The sequence below is a fragment of the Myotis myotis genome, unplaced genomic scaffold, assembly GCF_014108235.1.
Source record: "Myotis myotis isolate mMyoMyo1 unplaced genomic scaffold, mMyoMyo1.p scaffold_m19_p_17, whole genome shotgun sequence".
NCBI classification, from domain to species: Eukaryota; Metazoa; Chordata; class Mammalia; order Chiroptera; family Vespertilionidae; genus Myotis; species Myotis myotis.
The window spans coordinates 2,465,888-2,487,348 of NW_023416321.1; the positions used below are offsets into that span (position 1 = coordinate 2,465,888).

The 21,461-nt window shown below is 54.9% G+C and overlaps 1 protein-coding gene across 3 annotated transcripts in view; it reads left to right on the plus strand.

The window, feature by feature from the left end:
• The window catches only part of RNF157 (ring finger protein 157), a 68,048-nt gene that overhangs the window by 25,074 nt on the left and 21,513 nt on the right, over positions 1 to 21,461 (plus strand). For all 3 annotated transcript variants that reach the window (XM_036340753.1, XM_036340752.1, XM_036340754.1), the window contains exons 3-8: positions 17,154 to 17,242; positions 18,294 to 18,440; positions 19,325 to 19,442; positions 20,231 to 20,297; positions 20,547 to 20,590; positions 20,969 to 21,016. In XM_036340753.1, the coding sequence (XP_036196646.1) occupies positions 17,154 to 17,242; positions 18,294 to 18,440; positions 19,325 to 19,442; positions 20,231 to 20,297; positions 20,547 to 20,590; positions 20,969 to 21,016 (513 nt within the window). The remainder of the gene's footprint in view (positions 1 to 17,153; positions 17,243 to 18,293; positions 18,441 to 19,324; positions 19,443 to 20,230; positions 20,298 to 20,546; positions 20,591 to 20,968; positions 21,017 to 21,461) is intronic.

Consider the following 21,461-nt stretch of genomic DNA (forward strand, 5'->3'; position numbering starts at 1 on the left):
CCCCGGTACATGGTCACTCTTGGGGCGCATCATCACAGTCTCCTAATGTTGTTTGACTTTTCCCCATTGAATGTGTTTTGTTTTGTTTTATTAAATTGAAGCATTTTAAATGTCTTAACACACAGAGAGGGACTGCCGCTGAGCAGAGGAAGGAAGGAGGTCTAGGAGAATAGAAAGAAGCAGGAACACGAAGGAAGTTCATAAAATAGTGGGTGTGGGTTTTCTTAGCTGCAGGAAGGGTGGGGCCCACTGGGGGGGGGGGTGAACGGGGCAGCGGGTGGGGGGGAGGCTTGTAGAGAAGGACGAGGAGTCGGAATAAGCTCTAAGGACGGGCAAGGTGGCCCCAGCCTCGCGGACGCTGTGAGAGCTGAACAGGAAAGGAAGTCACGCTTTTCAGTGGTTCTCAACCTTCCTGATGCCGCGACCCTTTAATACAGTTCCTCATGTTGTGGTGACCCCCAACCATAAAATTATTTTCGTTGCTACTTCATCACTGTAATGTTGCTCCTGTTACGAATCGTCATGTAAATATCTGATATGTTGTATTTGTTTTCCGATGGTCGCGACCCACAGGTTGAGAACCGCTGTGTGGTGTCAGGCTTTACAGACAGTTCTGCTTAAGGATTTTTAAAAAATATATATTTTTACTGATTTCAGAGAGGAAGGGAGAGGGAGAGAGAAAAACATCAATGATGAGAGAGAATCATTGATCCGCTGCCCCCTGCACGCCCCCACATGGGGGATCGAGCCCACAACCCGGGCCTGTGCCCTGACCGGGAATTGAACCGTGACCTCCTGGTTCATAGGTCAACGCTCACCCACTGAGCCTCGCCACCCGGGGCCGATTACGGATTTTTTTTTTTTAATATATTTTATTGATTCTCTACAGAGAGAAAGGGAGAGACATAGAGAGTTAGAAACATCGATGAGAGAGAAACATCGATCAGCTGCCTCCTGCACACTCCCACTGGGGATGTGCCCGCAACCCAGGTACATGCCCTTGACCGGAATTGAACCTGGGACCTTTCAGTCCGCAGGCCGATGCTCTATCCACTGGGCCAAACCGGTTGATTACAGATTTTTAAGGTGGCCTTTTTATTATACATGGCTCCCTGCCTCTAGGCGCTCCCAGAGGTGACCCCCTGCTCAGCGCAATAAGGAATCTCCTCAACCTTTGTTTTTACCTTCAGGTTGTTTGTGTTTTTTTAATTTATGACAAAATACACGTCACAGGAAGTGTAACATCTTCACCATTTTAAGTGTACGGTTCAGTAGGGTTAAGGACATTCACAGGGTAGTGCAAGCAACTTCTAGAACTCTTCATCTTGTAAAACTGAAACTCTGCTCCATCGAAGGCTAATTCCCTGTGAATCCCCCCCCCCCCCCCCGGCCTCCCCCGGCAGCTGCCCTTCTGCTTCCCGTCTCTCTGAATGTCAGAGTTCCAGGCCTCTCGCGTGAGTGGAATCCTGCCGTCTTTGTCCTTCTGTGTGTGGCTGTTTCACTGAGCAAAATGCCATCAAGGCTCATTGATGTTGTAGCGTGAGTCAGAATTTCCTTCCTTTTTTTTTAAATTACTTTGTTGATTTTTAGAGAGGGGGAGAGAGAGAGAGAGAGAGAGAGAAACAGCGGTTTGTTGTTCCACTTGTGTATGCATTCATTGGCTGGTTGTATGTGCCCTGGCCAGGGATCACACCCAAAACCTTGGCCTGTCAGGACAACGCTCTAACCCACTGAGCCACCCGGCCAGGGTGAATTTCCTCCCCTTTTAAGGCTGGGTGATACTCTGTTGTGTATAGGCAACACATCTCGTTTACCCGTTCGTCCCCCGACGAGCCCTTGGCTGGCGTCCCCCTCTTGGCTGTTGGGACTAGCGCTGCTATGAACATGGGTGTTCCGTTCAGTTTTTAAGGCGCACGGGCACACCAGTGTTGGGCTAAGGAAGAAGGATTATTCGGTTTTAGAAAATTATATAAATGAAATTACTTTAGTTCTTCAACGTTGAAACTTTTCATTAATAAAGATGAAGAAGCCCTAACCGGTTTGGCTCAGTGGACAGAGCGTCGGCCTGCAGACCGAGAGGTCCCAGGTTCGATTCTGGTCAAGGGCATGTACCTTGGTTGCGAGCACATCCCCAGTGGGAGGTGTGCAGGAGGCAGCTGATCGATGTTTCTCTCCCATCGATGTTTCTAACTCTCTATCCCTCTCCCTTCCTCTCTCTGAAAAAAACAATAAAATATATAAAAAAAAAAAAAAAAAGATGAAGAAATCATCTCAGAGGCCTTCTCTAGAGAAAGTTGCTTTGGGCCACTTAGTAATAAATACTGACTGTGTAAACAGACGGCTGTGCGGTTTAGAGATAGCATCATAGTCACATTTCCAAATCACCAAACTGTAGGTTTTGCTCAAGAGTTAGTTTCAGCTGTTTCTTGATTCCTGAGATAACGTGGTCAAGCTGGTCATTTGCGTATGGAGAGTACAGGACAGGGTTTTCTGTTCAGTAGCTAAGATCATAAAATGTGAGACCTCACAGTAACTGTAAAGTTAATTACAAGTTATAGCATAAAAAGACAACGTTGAAAAGCTAGTTGGGCCCTGGCCGGGTGGCTCATTTGGTTAGACTGCAGGGGTGGGCAAACTTTTTGACTCGAGGGCCACAGTGGCCGGAGGGCCGGAACAAAAGCATGGATGGAGTGTTTGTGTGAACTAATATAAATTCAAAGGAAACACCATTACATAAAAGGGTACGGTCTTTTTTTTTTTTAGTCTTATTCATTTCAAACGGGCCGAATCCGGCCCACGGGCCGTAGTTTGCGCACGGCTGGGTTAGAGTGTCATCCTGATACGCCAACGTGGTAGGTTTGATCCCTGGTCAGGGCACACATAAGAGTCAACCAACGAATGCATAAATGAGTGGAACAACAAAAATGGATCTCCCCCCCCCCCCCCGAGATCAATGAGTAAATATAAAAATGAAGAGAAGGAAAGCCTGGCTGGTGTGGCTCGCTTGGTTGGAGCGTTCTCCCGTACAACACAAGGTGTCAGGTTCGATTCCTGGTCGGCACACGTACCCAGGCTGTGGTTCGATTCCTAGTTGAGGCACGTGCAGGAGGCAACCGATCAATGTTTCTCTCTTTTTTATATATTGTTACTGATTTCAGGGAGGGAGGGAGAGTTAGAAATATCAATGATGAGAGAATCATTGATTGGTTGCCTCCTGCACTGGGGATCGAGCTTTAAACCAGGGCATGTGCCCTTGACCGGGAATCGAACCGTGACCTCCTGGTTCATAGTTGGATGCTCAACCACTGAGCCGCACCAGCCGGGCTCTCTCTCTCTCTCCCTCTCTCTCTCTCTCTCTCTTTAATGTAAAAAAAGCATCAACTGAGTTTGCTCCTTTTCTTCCGCTGCAGATGCGCGTGGGCTGAGGTCTGCGAGTGGGGTGTGTGTGTCGGATCCTCCGCTTTGCTCTGAGATGGGAGACAGGGAGCGTGGCTGTATCTGTCTGGCGTGTAGACTTCAGGGTGTAATTTTATGGATGAAAGTGATAGAAAGGGGGTGCAACGTAACCTGAAATTATGAGAAAGGAAGAAGTCTCTGGAGGAAGCCTGGCTGGAGACGAATGAGCAGTTCTCAGCAGCTGCTAACCTAGCGGGTTCCTTCCCTGTATGAGAATTTCCACACCAATTCGGACTGTAAAACTGCCCTGGGAGAGAAGGAAGAGGAGGAGGACGGGGGAGGAGGAGGAGGAGGAGGAGGAGGAGGAGGAGGAGGAGGAGGAGGAGATGCCCTAGAATCCCCCCCACCCCCGCCGAGTCTGCCTCCTTGGGCACCTCTGGGACCGGCTGGGTGCGGTCGGAAGCAAACCTGGGCCGGGGTCTTTGTGAAGCCCTTGGTGGAGAGCGCTGTGGGGCGACACGCTGTGCTATATTTTCGCGTGGGGCACATGCCCAGTGAGAATGAGCACGTGATTTGGGCGCAGTGGCTTCACCCTGGTCCTCGGGAAGCCTCGGGGAACAAGGTGTACCCGAGTCCGGGTGGCCTGCGGTGCGCCCCTCAGTGAGTCACCGGCCAGCCGTCGCGGCCTGCGGCGGGCGGTGGAGGAACAGGTGGCTCTGGTTCCTCATTCCCGGGAAGGAGCGGGACGGCCAGGCCGCGTGTGGCCAACCCTGTCTGCGGCCGGGGGATGGGAGCACCGACCTGGCGGGGAGGGGGTGGGGCGCCCACACATCACCGCACACCCCGTTCACACTCCTGCCCCTGCTTGTTAACCGAACAGTATATCGCGGGGATCATTCTAGATCCACTTGCGTAGGGCTGGCTGTCCCTTTAAACATGCCGATTGGAGTGTGACACGCACCGAAGGGCCGCCCCTCGTGCCTGCGCAGGTGATGCTGACAGGTGAGCACGCCTCGGGGTCCAGCATCCAGGTCCTGGACGCCAGGTAGCCACGAGCCTGGCTTGTCTCCTGGCTTGAACTTGCTGTGAGTGGGACCGTGAGCCTGTGCCCGTCCATCTGGCCCCGCGGCTCCCGGTGTCTGTGAGGCACCTCGTTGTGGCCGCGGCCGTGTGCTCATTCTCATCTGGGAGGTGCTCCCCGGAGGAACACACCAGCTCGTCCCCCCGATGAGCACAGCGCCGCCTGCTGGAGCACTTCAGCCGGTGTGAGCCGTGCGCGCGGCCGTGGGAGAGGCAGGCCAGCGTGGCTCGTGCTCCGCGGGCCTCGGCCAGAGCAGTGACCCCAGCTCCCAGGAGTGCTCCCCACCCCTCTCACCCCCGGGGCGGACGCGGTCTCTCGGGCCTGTGCGTTTTCTCCGCTGAAGGTCACGTGTGCATGTTAGACCACGCGGTCGGGACAGACGGAGGCGGCCTGCTCTGCTCCCACTTCACTCCGCCAGTGTCTTCCCTGAACTGAGACCCTGAAGAGCCTTCCTGTCCCAGTGAGGGCACTTGTGTCTCCGTGGGGCCTGTGGGGCTGCAGAGAGTGCATTCCACTAGAGCGCGTGCGGGGCTCGTGGGAAACCAGGGCCACAGCAAAGAGGCACGTCCACGGCGTGTCCTGCAAGCGCTCAGGTTCCTGGATGAGACCATCGACCTGCTGGTGTTTCACGGCACATTCTTTCACCCACGCGTTAGGAGCTGCGTGGTGGGTAGAATTCTTTAAAGAAGATACTGTCGTCACGGATGATGATCATATCACAGCCGATAGCCTGTATTTGTATAGCCCTGTGTGATGGTGAAAATACTTTTTATTTGACCTGAATCATGAGATAGACAGGGCGGCCAGTTCCGTTGCACAGATAAGGAGACTGATGCCCGGGTCTCGTGTCAGCAAGTGTGAGGTCTCAGGTGAGACGCGGGTCTCCCCGCGCCCGTGGCCTCAGCTCGTTTTGCTAAGTCACGTCATTTTCATTCTCCCGTCTTGCACACGGTTCTCTGGCAGGACCAGCGGGTCTTAGCTCCTAAACGTCATCAAGATTGCTCCACAAACCCCTTCATTAAACAGCCCACGGCAGCCCGGCTGGTGTGGCTCAGTGGGTGAGCGTCGACCTATGAACCAGGAGGTCACGGTTCAATTCCCGGTCAGGGCCCAAGCCCGGGTTGTGGGCTCCATCCCCATTGTGGGACGTGCAGGAGGCAGCCAATCATCCTTGATGTCTCTCTGTCTTCCTCTCCCTTTTCTCTGAAATCAGTAAAAAAATATATATTTTTTAAAAAGCTGAGGGTACCCTAGCTGGTCTGGCTCAGTGGATAGAGCGTCGACCTGCGGACTCAAGGGTCCCAGGTTCGATTCCGGTCAAGGGCACATGCCCAGGTTGTGGGCTCGATCCCCAGTGGGGAGCATGCAGGAGGCAGCCAATCAATGATTCTCTCTCATCATTGATGTTACTATCTCTGTCTCCCTCTTCCTTCCTCGCTGAAATTAATAAAAATATATTTGAAAAAAGAAAAGATTGCTCTATCCTTTAAAAAAAAAAAAAAAGCTCAGGGCAATCTGTTTTGTTTTTCAGTTATTTTGTGAGCATGGATTGTGGCAGCCGGTCATTTAGCCTGAGGGACAAATGTTCATAATTCGAGGAGTCGCCACAGGCACCTGCTGTCCTCCTCCGAGGGCCGTGCCCGCCCGTTCCTGCCGCACAGGCCCGCTCTGTCCCCTGCGGTGCCCGTCTCATCGCTCTGGGGCATACGAACACGCTCTCGTGTGGATTCGCCCTCAGACTCGGTCTCGAGGGAAGACCAGACCCCCCCACGCAGGGAGGAGAGAGGAGAGGGCCCTCGTGGCCTCAGTGCCGCTCCACGCGGGACCTTCCGGCATGTTGGGCGCCCCGTGTCTTCACGCCCCGGAGCACAGGCAGCTCTGGCGCTCGGCAGTGAGACTGAAGCAGGAATTTCCTAGAAATTTCTCTGAAACGCCCTGAGACCCGGGTACACACTCTCACCTCTGTTTCCTGTGGCTCGCCCGGCTTACGGGAAACTGTACTTCCTGGTGCCGTTTCGGAGAAAAGCCTGGTCCGCGGGTGGAGCTTTTAAAGAGATAAGGCAGAGCGGCCTCCACGCCGTGAAACTGTCCCGCACACGTCCCTACAAGCAGGGTCCCGGGCCCGGTGGCTGACAGTTGGGCACATGCGAGTGACATCCGCAGGCAGCGCAGGCTTCGTTCCCTAAAACCGTCCTGCCCGGCCCATTGACTCAGAGCGTACCCCCGATTATTACAGAACTTAATCAGACGGAGGCCCCAGCGTCAGAAGGAGCCCTGAGAAGTGTGCTTCGCAGGAACCGCGCTGCAGTTACAGAACAGAGCGCGGTCCCCAGCCACGGTTTCCATTTATTACGACTTCAAACGTTCTCGGCCGGCGCGGCTCAGTGGTTGAGTGTCGACCTAGGAACCAGGAGGTCAGGGTTCGATTCCCGGTCAGGGCTCATGTCCGGGTTGCAGGCTCCATCCCCAGTGTGGGGCGTGCAGGAGGCAGCCGATCAGTGATTCTCTCTCATTGATGTTTCCATCTCTCTCTCCCTCTCCCTTCCTCTCTGAAATCAATACAAATATATATTTAAAAAACAACAGCTTTAAACGCGGTAGGCCCCGGAGGTGAATCTCTTCGACTAATCCACCCCGTGTACCGTGTCTTTTAAAGGAAGGGGTGGGGGAGCGTGCGGTTAGCCTGGGACCTTACGAGATGCCATGATAAAAGCCAGCACCCATGGGTGGCATTTACAGCCTGCAGAGCCCTTCACAGCTGACATTTACGCTGCCTCTCAGCCCCACAAGGCACCCTGGACCCTGGGGCTCCTCAGGCCGCGCCTCCCCAGGCTCTGCCCACAGGGGGCGCGAGAGGGCTGCGGGCGGGAGGTGAGTGCCAGCGTCGGGCACTAGGGGGGCTGGCTGTTTCCCCTGGTCACTCTGTCAGCTCCGTGTCCCCGTCGGGTGTTTTCGTCCTTCGACGCCTGTTTAACCGGCTCCTTCTATGAAATCCTCTCCCTGAAAACCACTGGTGTGGTTTCCGCGTTCCCGGCCGGACCCCGATTCGGGCAGCCTTTCCTCTCACAAGCGGTGAGGTTGCTGGTACTAGGCCTGTTGGACGGGTGAGCAATGGAGACTTGCCCGCGTGCAGTGATTTAGCCTGAAGGCACCCAGAGCGGAGACCCACACCTCCGCCTCCAGCCCCTCTGCTCCTCTGCCTTCCGGTTCCTCTCAGCGTGGCTCTTGCCGGACTTTTTTTTTTTTTCCCCCAGAGAGGAAGGGAGAGGGAGAGAGAGAGAAACATCAATGACGAGAGAGAATCATGGATCAGCTGCCTCCTGCATGCCCCACACTGGGGATGGAGCCCACAACCTGGGCCTGTGCCCTGACCCGGAATCGAACCGTGACCTCCTGGTGCATAGGTCGGTGCTCAACCACTGAGCCGGGCAGAACTTATTTTTTCAAACGTCATTGTCTGCTTCCGGAGGCTGCGGAGTAGAGACTGCCCGTGGACCGCTCACTCACCCGGGCACCTTTCATGGCACGGTCCTGGGTCCGCCCTGAACGCTCGCACAGGTACGGTCCTGCCGTAAGAGCTGCAGCGTTCTTAGGGCTGCACCTTAGAGGTCCAGGCCCCCCCCAGGACCCCGCAGTGCCTTCGGTTGTCATGGCTCCTCCAGTCTGTGACCGTTTCCCGGGTTTTTGTGACTTTTCATGACCTTGACCACCTGGGCTGCGCTTGCCGTGAGCTCGTCTGTGGAACCCGCCCGCCATTGGGGTTTCGGGCGTTCCCTCGTCGTCAGAGCAGGTGATGGATTTGGGGGAAGAAACCAGAGGCAAACGACCTCGCTAAGGTACAGCATCGCTTGTGACGTCCTCTTGGGGATGGCGACGGCGACCTTGGGCACATGGGCGGCGGTGTCGGTCAGGCTTGCCCCTGCAGGCCTCTCCTTTCCCATAATTTATTCATTAGACTGAGCCAGGCACTGAATCAATCCTCTTGCTGAACTTGGGCCTCGCGCCTGACTTGCGGGGCTGTGCCTTCTCGGCAGATGATTAACTGGGATCTTTGTAGCGTGGCCAGGCTAAGACCGCAGACCCAGGAGCCAGCCGGCACGGCTGGGAGGTAGGGCCATGCGGTGCCTCTTGGGAAATCCCTACCCACTGCACCGTCTTTGCTTCGTGCTGTGTTCAGACTTGGCACTTGGCTATTTTGAGTCTCGGAAAGCAGATGGTTAACACTCAGACACCCTGTTTGTTCTGGATGAGCTGGGGTCACCTCTGACAAGCCCTGGAGGATGGCCTGAGCTTGGCCAGGGTAGCTCAGTGGGTTGAGCATCACCCCATGCACCAAGAGGTCACCGGTGTGATTCCCGGTCAGGGCACATGCCTAGATTGTGGGCTTGATCCCTAGTAAGGGGTGTGTAGGAGGCAGCCGATCGATGTTTCTCTCTCATCAGTGTTTCTCTCTCCTTCTCTCTTTCTCTTTTCCTTTCCCTTCCTCTCTCTCTCTCTCTCTCAAAAAAAAAAAAAATCAATAAAAACAAGATGACCTGAAGCCCAGGCTCTCGGTGGCGGGCAGGCGATCAGTAACGGGAGGAAGAGCCGTTCCGAGGCCGCTGCAGGGAACGGGGGTGGAGGGGTGGGGAGGGGACTGGAGGACGCGGCTCAGGGATGGGCCGAGAGGCGGTGGGCGACAGGCGTGGAGGGGGGCGGAGAGCTCAGGTGGGAGGCAGGGAAGGGACAGGGGTGGGACACGGGACGAGAGCACCCCAGTGACATAACTCGGCCTTGGAGCCGGACGCTGACCATGACAGACTGTGGGTATTTGTGTTCTGTCCCTGGGATTCACCGTCTAGAATACAGTAGCCCTACTATGCTTCTTTGGGGGGAAATGTACGCAGTCTATTTTTAAATGCATATTTTGACTGACACGGGGCTTGCCTCTCTGGGCATATTCTTTACACACAGCGTCAGGCGTCTGACAGTCTCTCACAAGCGGACTCCTGTGTGGGAGCTGGGTGATGCGTCTCCTGGCCAGATGCAGCCCAGAAGCCGGGCGTCTAGAATGGGGTGCTTGTCTGAAAGGGGTGGCGCCTCTGGCCGTTAGTCATTATTTACCAACTCGCCAGGCGGAAAGGATGACTGGTCTGCCGCGCGGAGAGCGCGCTGTCCCTCTGGGCGCTGCTCGACGTGAGCGGGTGTTGGGCAACATCCTTTGTATCTGAACACAGCGCTCGGGGGAGGGCCTTTGTTGTTCGGGGGGGGGGGGGGGGGGAGGAGGGTGTTGTTGTCCCGCTGGGAGGGGTCCCCGTCTTGGCGAGGGCTTCCTGTCCATGAGGAAACCGGAAGTCGCCTACGTTTGTCATCAAAACAGTACCCAGAGTCTAGGGCAGCGGTTCTCCACCTTCTGGCCCTTTAAATGCAGCTCCTCATGTTGTGGCCCAACCATAACATTATTTTCGTTGCTACTTCATCACTGTCATGTTGCTACTGTGATGAATTTATGAATCGTCATGTAAACACCTGATATGCAGGATGGTCTTAGGCGACCCCCGTGAAGGGTCGTTCCACCGCCAAAGGGGTCGCGACCCACAGGTTGAGAACCGCTGGCCTGGTGGGTGCATTTGACGTCAGAGTGGCGCCGCACAGGCTGCCTGCAGGTCACGGTGCCCCACTGGGAGCCAAGACCCGACCCATAAGAACGGGGAGACCGAGGGACTTCCACGGCCGTTGCCAGGGATCGGGGCGGTTTTATGACGGCGCGTGGCCCTCCGATGGGTGTCCACTCTTCCCTTGTCCCTCGTGAAGGTGAGCAGAGAGAATCGAGCCCTGGGGCCTGCTCGTGCTGGGGGTTAAGTATTTTGGGGCCCGGCTCGGTGGTTGAGCATCGACCTAGGAACCAGGAGGTCACAGTTCGATTCCCGTCAGGGCACAGGCCCGGTTGGGGGCTCGATCCCTAGGGTGAGGTGTCCAGGAGGCAGCCAGCCGATGGATGATTCTCTCTCTCCCTCTCCATTCTTCTCTGAAATCAATTTTTTTAAAAAAGAATAAGAAACAGAAAAAAGTCTTTAAATAAATAAATAAATACATAGATGGAGAGATGTTTGGGGAGGTCAGCCTTCGCTGTGAGGTCACAGCCACGACACCGGCCCTGTGTCCTGCTGGGGCGCCCAGCGGAGGCGTCACGGGCTCCAAAGGGGCCGCCGTCTCAGATCTCTGGTAACCAGACCCGGGCCCAGAGCATCTCCGTGTTGAGGCCACCCTGCGACACCCTCTTGGGGTCCCCCTCCCGCCTCTGGTTGGGGAGTGGGGTGTCTTGTCAGCTTTGTGACCACCTTCCTGCCGTGGCGGTGAGCTCCCGGGAGGACTGGATGGAAACTTAGCGAAAAGGGGGTTTTTCTGCTGTAAATAGAGCCCTTTGACATGCTGGTCCACCACGGGCGCAACGCCGCCGCCTCCGGCAGCAGCTGGTGAAACAGGCAAATTTGCATTCATTTTGCGGCATCCAAGCAGAGACGACCCTGCTCTCCCCTGACGCTGATCTAAGAAAACGCTCTAGGGCCGTGGAGTCTAAAAATACCCACTGCTGAGTCTTGGACACACTACACTTCTGAGAACAGAGGAAGTAGAGAAAGCGGAGAAGACAGCCAGGCATCAAGTAGAAGGAACTGAAATTTAAATATGAAAGCCCTAGAACCTGCCACCGAAAGGGTGTATGTAGGGCTGTCAATGAGTTGTTCACATGACTCCAGATGTTGGTCGCCATAGTAACTATCATTTGATTCTTTGCCACAAATAGTACACGCCTGCTAACCTACCACATGAGCACTTTTCTGCTTTAATTATAAATTGCCTACAATAATTTTTTTTTCTTTGGAATCAGATTTTTGGCATGTGGGGCTTCCTGTTTTCTACGTAAAGACTGTATCTGTGCAGCCCTGGCTGGTGTGGCTCAGTGGTTGGAGCATCGGCCTGCACACCGAAGGGTCTAGGGCAGTGGTTCTCAACCTTCCTAATGCCGCGACCCTTTAATACAGTTCCTCATGTTGTGGTGACCCCCAACCATAAAATTATTTTCGTTGCTACTTCATAACTGTAATTTGGTACTGTTATGAATCGTCGTGTAAATATCTGATATGCAGGATGTATTTTCATTGTTACAAATTGAACATAATTAAAGCATAGTGATTAATCACAAAAACAATACGTAATTATATATGTGTTTTCCAATGGTCTTAGGCGACCCCTGTGAAAGGGTCGTCCGACCCCCAAAGGGGTCGCGACCCCCAGGTTGAGAACCGCTGGTCTAGGGTTTGCTCCCCCGTCAAGGGCGGACACCTGGGTTGCAGGCTCGATCCCTGGCTCCGGCCAGGACACATGCAGGAAGCAGCCAGTACTTGTGTCTCTCTCACATCGAAGTTCCTCTGTCTCTCCCTCTCCCTCCCTCCCTCCCTTCCACCTTCTCTAAAATCAGTGGGAAATATCCTCAATGAGGATTAACAACAACAAAAAAGAAAAATAAGAAGATGGGGGAGGGCACAGGATGGGCACCGGCTCGAAGGTGCTCCCAGAGCCACATCGGGCATGCGCTGCACGCGATCGGGCCTGAGACGAAGAGCAGTGCTAGCAAATCATGTACTTTCTAAAAGGCTTTTTACCGAAGCTATTTATTTTTATGAATGGGCTATGTCCTTTTTAGAGGCTCCTGGGAATTGCCCGGTAATTTACCACTGAAACCAGGTATCCTACCATTTCGTATGCATTGTGGCCACATTTTCTACAGCAAAAGTGTGAATGCACTTGTAGGGGTAGTTGAAATTAGAACGGCTTAAAAAATATCTGGGAGATATGGTTGATATGCTAGTGCACATACATATTGAATGTGTACACACACACACACACACACACACACACACACACACACACAGTAGCAGTTCCACATTTGGTCACCAGGGGGCACTTTGCCGACGTGAGGCCAACCTGAGAGAAAGGAAACTGATGAACACCAGGGTTAAAGGTCAAAGGGAAGCCGGCTCAGAATTACTGAGTCTTGATTGGCAACCCCCGGGGGGGGGGGGGGGGCGCCTTTGAATGCGCTCACCTGGCTGAACCCACACTGTATATTCTCCCATCCTGGGCCTGAGGCCTGTGGGATTCAAATTCCTCAGATTTGGGCTCATTTCAGCAGACGCTGCGGGCCCGTGGGGAGGGTGCTGCCCCCCCACGCAGGGCAGCAGGTGTAAGCCTCCCAGACGGAACTCAGAGGGCGCCGCGCCCATCCCTGAGCCCCAGGTTCAGCAGGCAGAGGGGAGTGTGGAGTGAATGGGCAGATGTCTTGATCCTTGGACATTAATTCGGAGGAGCAGCCGCTGCGCCTGTCAGTAGCCCGCGGTCCAGCCTCCTGGGCGCAAGGTGAGCAGCGGCCATCGGCGCCCCCTGCAGGGCCGTGTGTGTCCTCTGCAGGTGCCGTGAGCGTCACCGACAAGGATTGTCACGCTGTGTGTGCTCCGAGAAGGCTGGGCTCTGAGAAGACCTTAGACCAGCGGCCCCCCTTTCTTGGCCACGCCCACCCGAGCATCTCTAACATCCTGATGCCCCCCCCCCTAGAATTCTTATTATTCAAACAGTGACTCCCAGTCACGGGAAGGAAGCCCGAAAGGCCATTAACTCGGTCTAAACAAGCTTCCCAAGAGCATGGCATCCACGAAAGAGGAAAACAAAAGAACGGAAGGACCGTTGAAGTCCTGAGGAGGAAGTCACTGAGAAATTGTTAATAATAATAATATGAAATGACAGGAAAAAATAGCAAATAAAGTTTCAAAACATAATAGAGGGTGAGGGGGAAAGATCAACCAAAGGACTTGTATGCATGCATATAGGCATAAGTGATGGATGTGGACAACGGGGTGAGGGTGAGGGCAGGATTGGGCGGGTGAGGGCAGGATTGGGCGGGTGAGGGGACATTGGGGGATAAGGACACATTTGTAATATCTTATTCAATAAAGGGGGAAAAAAAGAAAAATAAATAAAAAATAAAATCATAAGCCTAAAAAAACAACAACACATAATGGAGACCTGAAATGCATAAATACGTCACAATATGTATTTATACACAGTATATGAGGCCTCTAGAACCATAAGAAATGCAAAAAATTCACTGTTAATAACTCATTCTCGAATTGCCCCCCTTAAACATCAAATTGCCCCCCTGAGGGGTGTGTGCCCCACATTGGGAACCACTGCCTTAGACCCTCCTGTTAAAATGTAGGCGGAGCCCTGGCCGGTGTGGCTCAGTGGATAAGGCATTGGCCTGCAGACGGAAGGGTTCCAGGTCTGATTCCGGTCAAGGGCACATGCCCGGGTTGCAGGCTCGATCCCCAGTGGGGGGCGTGCAGGAGGCAGCCTATCCATGATTCTCTCTCATCATTGATGTTTCTATCTCTCCCTCTCCCTTCCTCTCTGAAATCAATTAAAAAAATTTTTTTTTTTAATGTAGAAGGAGGGTGGCCCTAGGTACCTTTTTTATGCGCTGCTGCTGACGCATAGGGGGACCTCCGGGGGGTTCGGACTCGCTCCCAGCACCTGAGCCGGTGACTGTTGAACGGTCAGACTCTCCACACTCCGCTCAGGTTCCTAGAACATCCCGGCATCAGAACCACCTGTGGGCGGCCCCGCGGCAGCCGGGGCAGCTGCAGTAGAACGAGTGTGGCTTCTGGGTCTAAATCCTGGTTCTGCTGCTCATTAGCCCTGGGGCCTTCCATAACTGCACCAATCTTTGGAGTCTCACTTCCTTCTTTTTTAAAAACAATTTTTTATCGATTACAGAGAGAGGAAGGGAGAGGAGGAGAGAAACCTCAAAATGAAAGAGAATCATCAATCGACTGCCTCCTGCATGCCCCCTACTGGGGACCGAGACGAAAACCCGGGCGTGTGCCCTGACGGGGAATCTAACCATGACCTCCTGGTCCGTAGGTCAGTGCTCAACCCCTGAGCCACGCCAGCCAGCCGGGGCCACCTCACTTTTCATGATGAAGGCAGGCTCCAGGTAAAGACTGGCGGACACAGAATGACATGCACCTGCACCTTGTGACAGAGAATTAAGGCTCAGGTAACATTCTAAATGGACGACAAAGATCACGAGGCCTTTGTTGGATTTTCCCCCCTTTTCTGTTGTTTTTATTTTTTTGGAGGGTGTGGAGGAGAAAGGGCAAAGAGTGAAGGAAGGACTGGTCTTTATTTTTTTTAAACCCGGGAGGAGTTATGGCTCACTCCCCGTGCCTGTGCAAACGTATATGATTAACGTGCTGCTCCAGAAAACTATTTTAATCCCAAAGTCATTTATTTTGGCTTTACTATAGACTAGCATTTGTGTCGGATTTTGCTGCCCTAATTCCTTTTTGCTTAAGCGTATTTGGAAATTGTTTTAAATTCCTTTGGTGGAAGCGGGGGCCGGTGGAGAGAAATGGGCCACCGCCGGGGCTGACGGGGTTTCCAGCTTCCCCGAATAAAAGCCCCTGGGGAGAAAACCAGAACCCGCTTTCTGGAGAACAGTTTGGCAAACATATTCTTAAAACTCTTAAAAAACATGCTTACTCTTTGATCCAGAAATTCCAGGCCTAGGAATTTGTCCTAAGGAAGGAATCAAACGAACACGCAGAAGTGCAGGACCCAGGCACTCACCACGTTTATATCAGAAAAATAAAACACAAACACACACGAGGTGAAACCAGCGGAAACCAGGGGGGAATATGGGGATGATTCCAGCATATTCGGTGCCTCTATCGCTGCCGTGCGAGGTCACGTCCGATCACGGCTTTACCAGTGCCCACCACGTGTTCTACGTGGAAAAGAGGCTATAAAGCCGTGTGTGCAGCTTGAGACAGCGCGGAGATACCGAGGCAGGTAGGCGGGCCGGGTGTGAATGGACGCCTCACGGGGAAGACCCCGCCGTGTTAGCTTCGGTCTAAATCGCTGAGTGGTGAAATGACGGCTAGTTTTGTACTTTTTTGTGTGTTTTTCAACTTTTCTGCTTGAATACGGGGTGACCCCCCCAAAAAATGTAGACACCCTTTTTACTTCTGATAGCTCAATTGATGTTTCTTTTCAGATTTAGCCCATTGGAATGAACAATTATTCAAAGCGCGTACACGTTTTGGGGGGCACCCCACATGTGTTGCTTTGTAAGTAGAAAAACCCTCTGTCATGTATTTTTAAATGTTTATCGTATCAACGAAGGAAGTAAAAGTTGCTACTCGGTTCCCACAGAGGGATTGGAGACACATGTGACAGCTTAGATGGAGTGTGTTTTCTCACGGGCCAGGGGCACGCCTGTGAGTTATCAGCAATCAGATCGAATCCATACAACTAGGTGCTGCCGGCGGTGTGTTCTGAGCGACAGAGCCATCGCCAGCAGAGCCCCGTGGAGGCCCCGGCGGAGTGGGCGGCGCGAGGCTGTCTCGGGAGCGCCACGCTGGGGCAGGGCTACACCGTCTATGACAGCGGTTCTCCACCTTCTGGCCCTTTCAACACAGCTCCTCATGGTGTGACCCAACCATAACATGATTGTCGTTGCTGCTTCATAGCTGTCATGTTGCTGCTGTGATGAATCGTCATGTACATGTCTGATGTGCAGGATGGTCTTAGGCGACCCCTGTGAAAGGTCGTTCGACCGCCATAGGGGCCGCGACCCACAGGTTGAGAACCGCTGGCCTAGTAGGTTTCCTGTGAATTAGATGCAAAAATCGTTCATTGTCCGCAAAGCATCGGCACAGTACGGGGCGCATCGGAGGATCCATCTTCTGAAGGCAGTTCCCCAGTTCAGTGTGTTACTGTGTCTCCTCTCATCTGCTCCTGGAGGGAGAGTGTAAGGTAAACGCCGGGCAGCCAGGGGCCGTGATGGCCCCGGGAGAGCCCCTGGCGCTCGTTCCAGAGGCCTGTGCTGCCTCTGGTGGGCCGGGAACGGGGGACCGAGCCCTGCGCAGGCGGCCGGCTTCTCCCCTGCTCGCAGTTCCCACGGTCCCGAGGCGCGGCGTGGCCTCTCTGAGCGGAGCACCCGCGGGCCTGGCGCCCTGTCGTCCAAGGTCAGAGGGAAAAGCCTTTGGGATGAATGTAGCCACTGCGTGTGCGTGTGTGTGCGTGTGTGTCCTTTGGTGGTTGCAACTGCGCTTGGTACTTGTAGGCGTTCTTGTTAGCGATCCGCTTTGTGAACGCTGACTCAGATGAGCTTCATGGAATGGGAAAAGCAGGTAAATCTCTCTTTTTTAAAAAAAATACTGTTTTATTATTGATTTCAGAGAGGAAGGGAGAGGGGGAGAGAGATAGAAACATCAATCATGAGAATCATGGATCCGCTGCCTCCTGCACGCCCCCTACTGGGGACTGAGCCCGCAACCCGGGCCTGTGCCCTCCCGGGAATCGAACCTCAACCTCCTGGTTCATAAGTCGATACTCAACCACTGAGCCACGCCAGCTGGGCGAATCTCACTCTTTTGACGCCTAATCGAATCCTGGTTCTACCGGCTGTGACCGGGAGCAAGTCCACGCGCTGTGGCGGCTCTCCGTGTCCTCCCGGAGTTCGGGCCTGGGCCTGCCCCCTCACCTGGCCAGGCGGGGAGGCCCGTGCCGGAGGGGGTGAGGGGGGGGCGGCCATGGGTCTTCACTCACCGCTGTCTTCTCCTGCTGTGCCCGGCAGTTTCCTTACGCCGCCCCGCCTCCCCAGGAGCCAGTGAAGACGCTGAGAAGCCTGGTCAACATCCGCAAGGACACACTGCGGCTGGTCAAGTAAGTCTGCAGGTCCCAGCGCTCCATGCAGCCGGGGCCGGGGCCCCCGCGGGCAGCCCACCCCGCAGAGCCGCGCAGAGCGGGGTGCCGGCCCCAGAGCCTGACCCGCGCCGGCTGAGGTCGGGCCCTGCCTGGGGACTGCTCGGCTTCACCTCGTCGTCCGGGAGGGCGAGCACTGCCCCTTCCCTGGCAGCGGCCATGGGGCTGAATTTCTTTTAAAAGGAGAATTACTGGGAGAGAAAGTGGATCTTGCAGAGGCCTCCACAAGCCTGTGGAAAGAGGAGCTATTTGGATTTGGAATAGGAAGTCCTTATTCATGGATTATATTTACTTCTAAATTTATTCTTAGCCTCATACGCCCAGACACTCAAAGTGCCCGGGGTCGGCTGCTTCCGGCCCATCATTATCAGTTGTCCCTGAAATGCCTTCTCTATGCTGTCCCTGAGACAGTGTCAGTCATTTTGTGGTTTGTTTTTTTTAAATATATTTTTATTGATTTCAGAGCGGAAGGGAGAGGGAGAGAGAGATAGAAACATCAGTGATGAGAGAGAACCATGGATCGGCTGCCTCCTGCACGTCCCCCACTGAGGATCCAGCCCACAACCCGGGCATGTGCCCTTGACCGGAATCTGACCCTTCAGTCCACAGGCTGGCGCTCTATCCACTGAGCCACACCAGCGAGGGCTTCAGTGTCGGTTTTAAGCAGATGCTGCCTCTGCTAAGGCTCCGGCTCCCTGGGGGAAAGAGGTTTGAAGAGGCAGAAGGGGGAGTGGAAACTGTGTCAACTATGTGACTAGAACCTTCGATTCTGATGAAAAGTAAACGTAAATGAAGTCGGGCAAAGGCGCAAGGACGCTGGCTGTGGCGCCGTGAAGTATCAGCCATACCGCCCGCCCGGCGGCAGTGAGGTCCTCCGCCGTCATCCCCCCAGGAGGGCGGGGGCGGGGCTGAGGACCCGAGAGCAGCCCACAGTATGTTAAGGTTTTGAAAAAGGGATACAGTTTAAATGCTGGTTTGCTGCCCGCCAAACGCTGAGGCCGGGTGCTTGTAGGTGCGCCGAGGAGGTGAAGACCCCTGGGGCCGAGGCCGGCAGAGCTAAAGTCCACTACAACGTGGAGTTCACCTTCGACACCGACGCCCGCGTGGCCATCACCATCTACTACCAGGCCACCGAGGAGTTCCAGAACGGCATCGCCAGGTACGGACGGGACCGGGGAGCCGCCTCCTCCCCGGCCAGCTCAGGGCCCATGCCTCATGCGCTCACAGGCGAGATCTGGCTCTTGAACGTGGACTTTCTTCTGCAGACCCTACTTCTTCTTTTTTAAAAAAAAAATATATATATATATATTTTTTAATTGATTTTTAGAGAGGAAGGGAGAGGGATAGAGCGATAGAAACTTCAATGATGAGAGAGAATCATTGATCAGCTGCCTCCTGCACACCCCCTACTGGGGATCGAACCCGCAACCTAGGCATGTGCCCTTGGTCGGAATCAAACCTGGGACCCTTCAGTCTGTAGGCGGACGCTCTTATCCACTGAGCCAAACCGGCTGGGCTCTACTTCTTTTTTTAAAAAAAATATTTTTTGGAGAGGAAGGAAAGGGAGAGAGAGAGAGAAACATCACTGACGAGAGAGAACCATTGGTCGGCTGCCTCCTGCTTGCCCACTATTGGGGATCGAAGTGCAACCGGGACGTGTGCCCTGCCTGACTGGGAATCGGACCGTGACCTCCTGGTCCATAGGCTGATGCTCACCCACTGGGCCACGCTGGCCGGGCACAGAGACCCCACTCTGCCCGTTTCCCTTTAAGTTGCGCCATGTGGCTGCCGTGGCAGGTGGCAGCGGGGCCTCCGGGTCGTTAAGATGCTGTTGGAACCCTGTGAGGCGACCCTGGTGGCCGGGGGCTGCATAGACGAGCTTAATCGCATTCCCCAGCCGAGCCGAGGACGTAGGTGACAGGAGGCTGGTCCGTCGGTGTCATTCCCGGCGCCTGTGGGTGGCCGAGCGCAGGCGTGAGGGAGGAAACGGCAGGGCCCCTGGGCCACACTGACTCTTGCTTTGCTCCCGACTTGGGTCGATAGCTACATCCCCAAAGACAACAGCCTGCAGTCGGAGACGGTGCACTACAAGCGCGGGGTGTGCCAGCAGTTCTGCCTGCCCTCCCACACCGTGGACCCCTCCGCGTGGGCCGAAGAGGAGGTGAGCCGCCCCGGGGGGGAGAGGACGCGGGGCAGGCTCCCCACGGGGCCTGGATGGGCCCGGGAGCTCGTTAGGACCACGGCCAGCAGCAAAGGAACTGCCTGCCAGGCGCTCAGAGGCCATGCTCACCTTCGCCTTGTAACGCCTTCACACCCGAAAGGATGCGCCCAACCTCGAAACTCCTCTTCCAAACTAGCCCGTTAGCCCGGGGCACTTCCAGAAGTCCGAGCTCAGAGAAAAGAACCGGGAGGCTACAAGCCTGTGCCTCCGGGAGATTTTAAAGAGAAACTGGTGGCCGTCCCTCAAAGGGACATGGGTAGTGACGAGGTTGTGGAGGAGCAGAGATGAGGTTCATTTAAAATGTGTGTGTGTGTGTGTGTGTGTGTGTGTGTGTGTGTGTTCATATAGAATCTAAAAAGGCCCTACCCACCCTGGGAGCCTATTTGATAGATAGATAGATAGATAGATAGATAGATAGATAGATAGATAGATAGATAGATAGATTGACTGATTTCAGAGAGGGAGAGAGAGAGAGAAACATCAATGATGAGAGAGAATCATTGATCAGCTGCCTCCTGTACGCCCCCCCACTAGGGATCCAGCCCACAACCTGGGCGTGTGCCCCGACCTGGAATCGAGCCGTGACCTGCTGGTTCCTAGGTCGGTGCTCACCCCGAGCCCCGCCGCCCGCAGAGATGCGGTCCTTGGCCACGCCCGCCTTTCCGCCGGGCCCTGCGCCATGGCAACATGAGCTCCCTTTGTTCTTCCTCCCTCTGCTTTCCCGCCAGCTCGGCTTCGATCTGGACCGAGAGGTCTACCCGCTGGTGGTCCATGCGGTGGTGGACGAAGGAGACGGTATGGACGCCCCGTGTCTTCTTTTGCCGACACACTGCCCGTGGGTGGCCCAAGGCCTCCGTGGGTGTCAGGCAGTGTCTGCACCCCCTCCCCACTCCTGTTCCCGAGGCCTGAGGCTGACAGGAGCACCGGGTTCCATAACGCGCCCGTCGTGACGGCGTGAGCCGCGGGGAGTCGGGGAGGGCCGACCGGCTGCGGCGGGTGCGTCGCTTGGTTTGCTTCTCCATCCTGTGCCTTCGTTTCTTCCAGAGTATTTCGGCCACTGCCACGTGCTGCTGGGCACTTTCGAGAAGGTGAGTGAGTGGCTTTCCAGGGCCTCACCTCACAGGTTCAGCTCTCCCGGGAGGACGGGCAGCCTGGTCCCGGCTGCCTGAGCTCAGCAGGTGGCGCTGGCCCAGCAGGTGGGGCTGGGGAGGTGGGGAGATCACCACACTGGGGGCTGCACAGGGCCGAGCTCTGCCACCAACTTGTGCCTGACCTTCCACCCCGAGGCCTCCTTTCCTCTCCTCCAAAGGGAAGGGTCAGACCAGACCTGGAAAGGCCCTGCCCGCCCTGGGAGCCTGCAGTCCCCGCGGCGGGGCCCCCAGGCCACGTGCAGCTGAGAGAAGTCGCAGTGAACACGGGGCTGCCTGGCCTGCGCCCTGGTCATCACTGCCCTGTTCTCCTTGCAGCACACGGACGGGACCTTCTGTGTCAAGCCCCTGAAGCAGAAGCAAGTGGTGAGTCCTGAGGGCGGGCTGCTGGCGTCCCCTCTCCTCTCTTCTCTCTCTCTTTCTTTCTTTCTCTCTCTTTTTTAAATATAATTTTATTGATTTCAGAGGGGAAGGGAGAGGGGGAGAGAGATAGAAACATCAGTGATGAGAGGGAATCATTGACTGGCTGCCTCCTGCAGGCCCCCCCGCTGGGGATCGAGCCCACAGCCCGAGCAGGTGTCCTAACGAGGAATTGAACTATGACCTCCTGGTTCATAGGTCGATGCTCAGCCACTGAGTCACGCCAGCTCTTCCCCCCTCCCCTCTTTTTTGTTCTTTTGCTAAGCACTCTTCTTTCCTCCCCCCCTTTTTAAATCAAAGGGGAAAAGGAGGGTGTGCTCCTGTGGGTTGGAAGCTACGTGGGTGGCCTGAAAGGACCTGGGCTCTGCTGTCGTTACTGCCCCGGAACTGT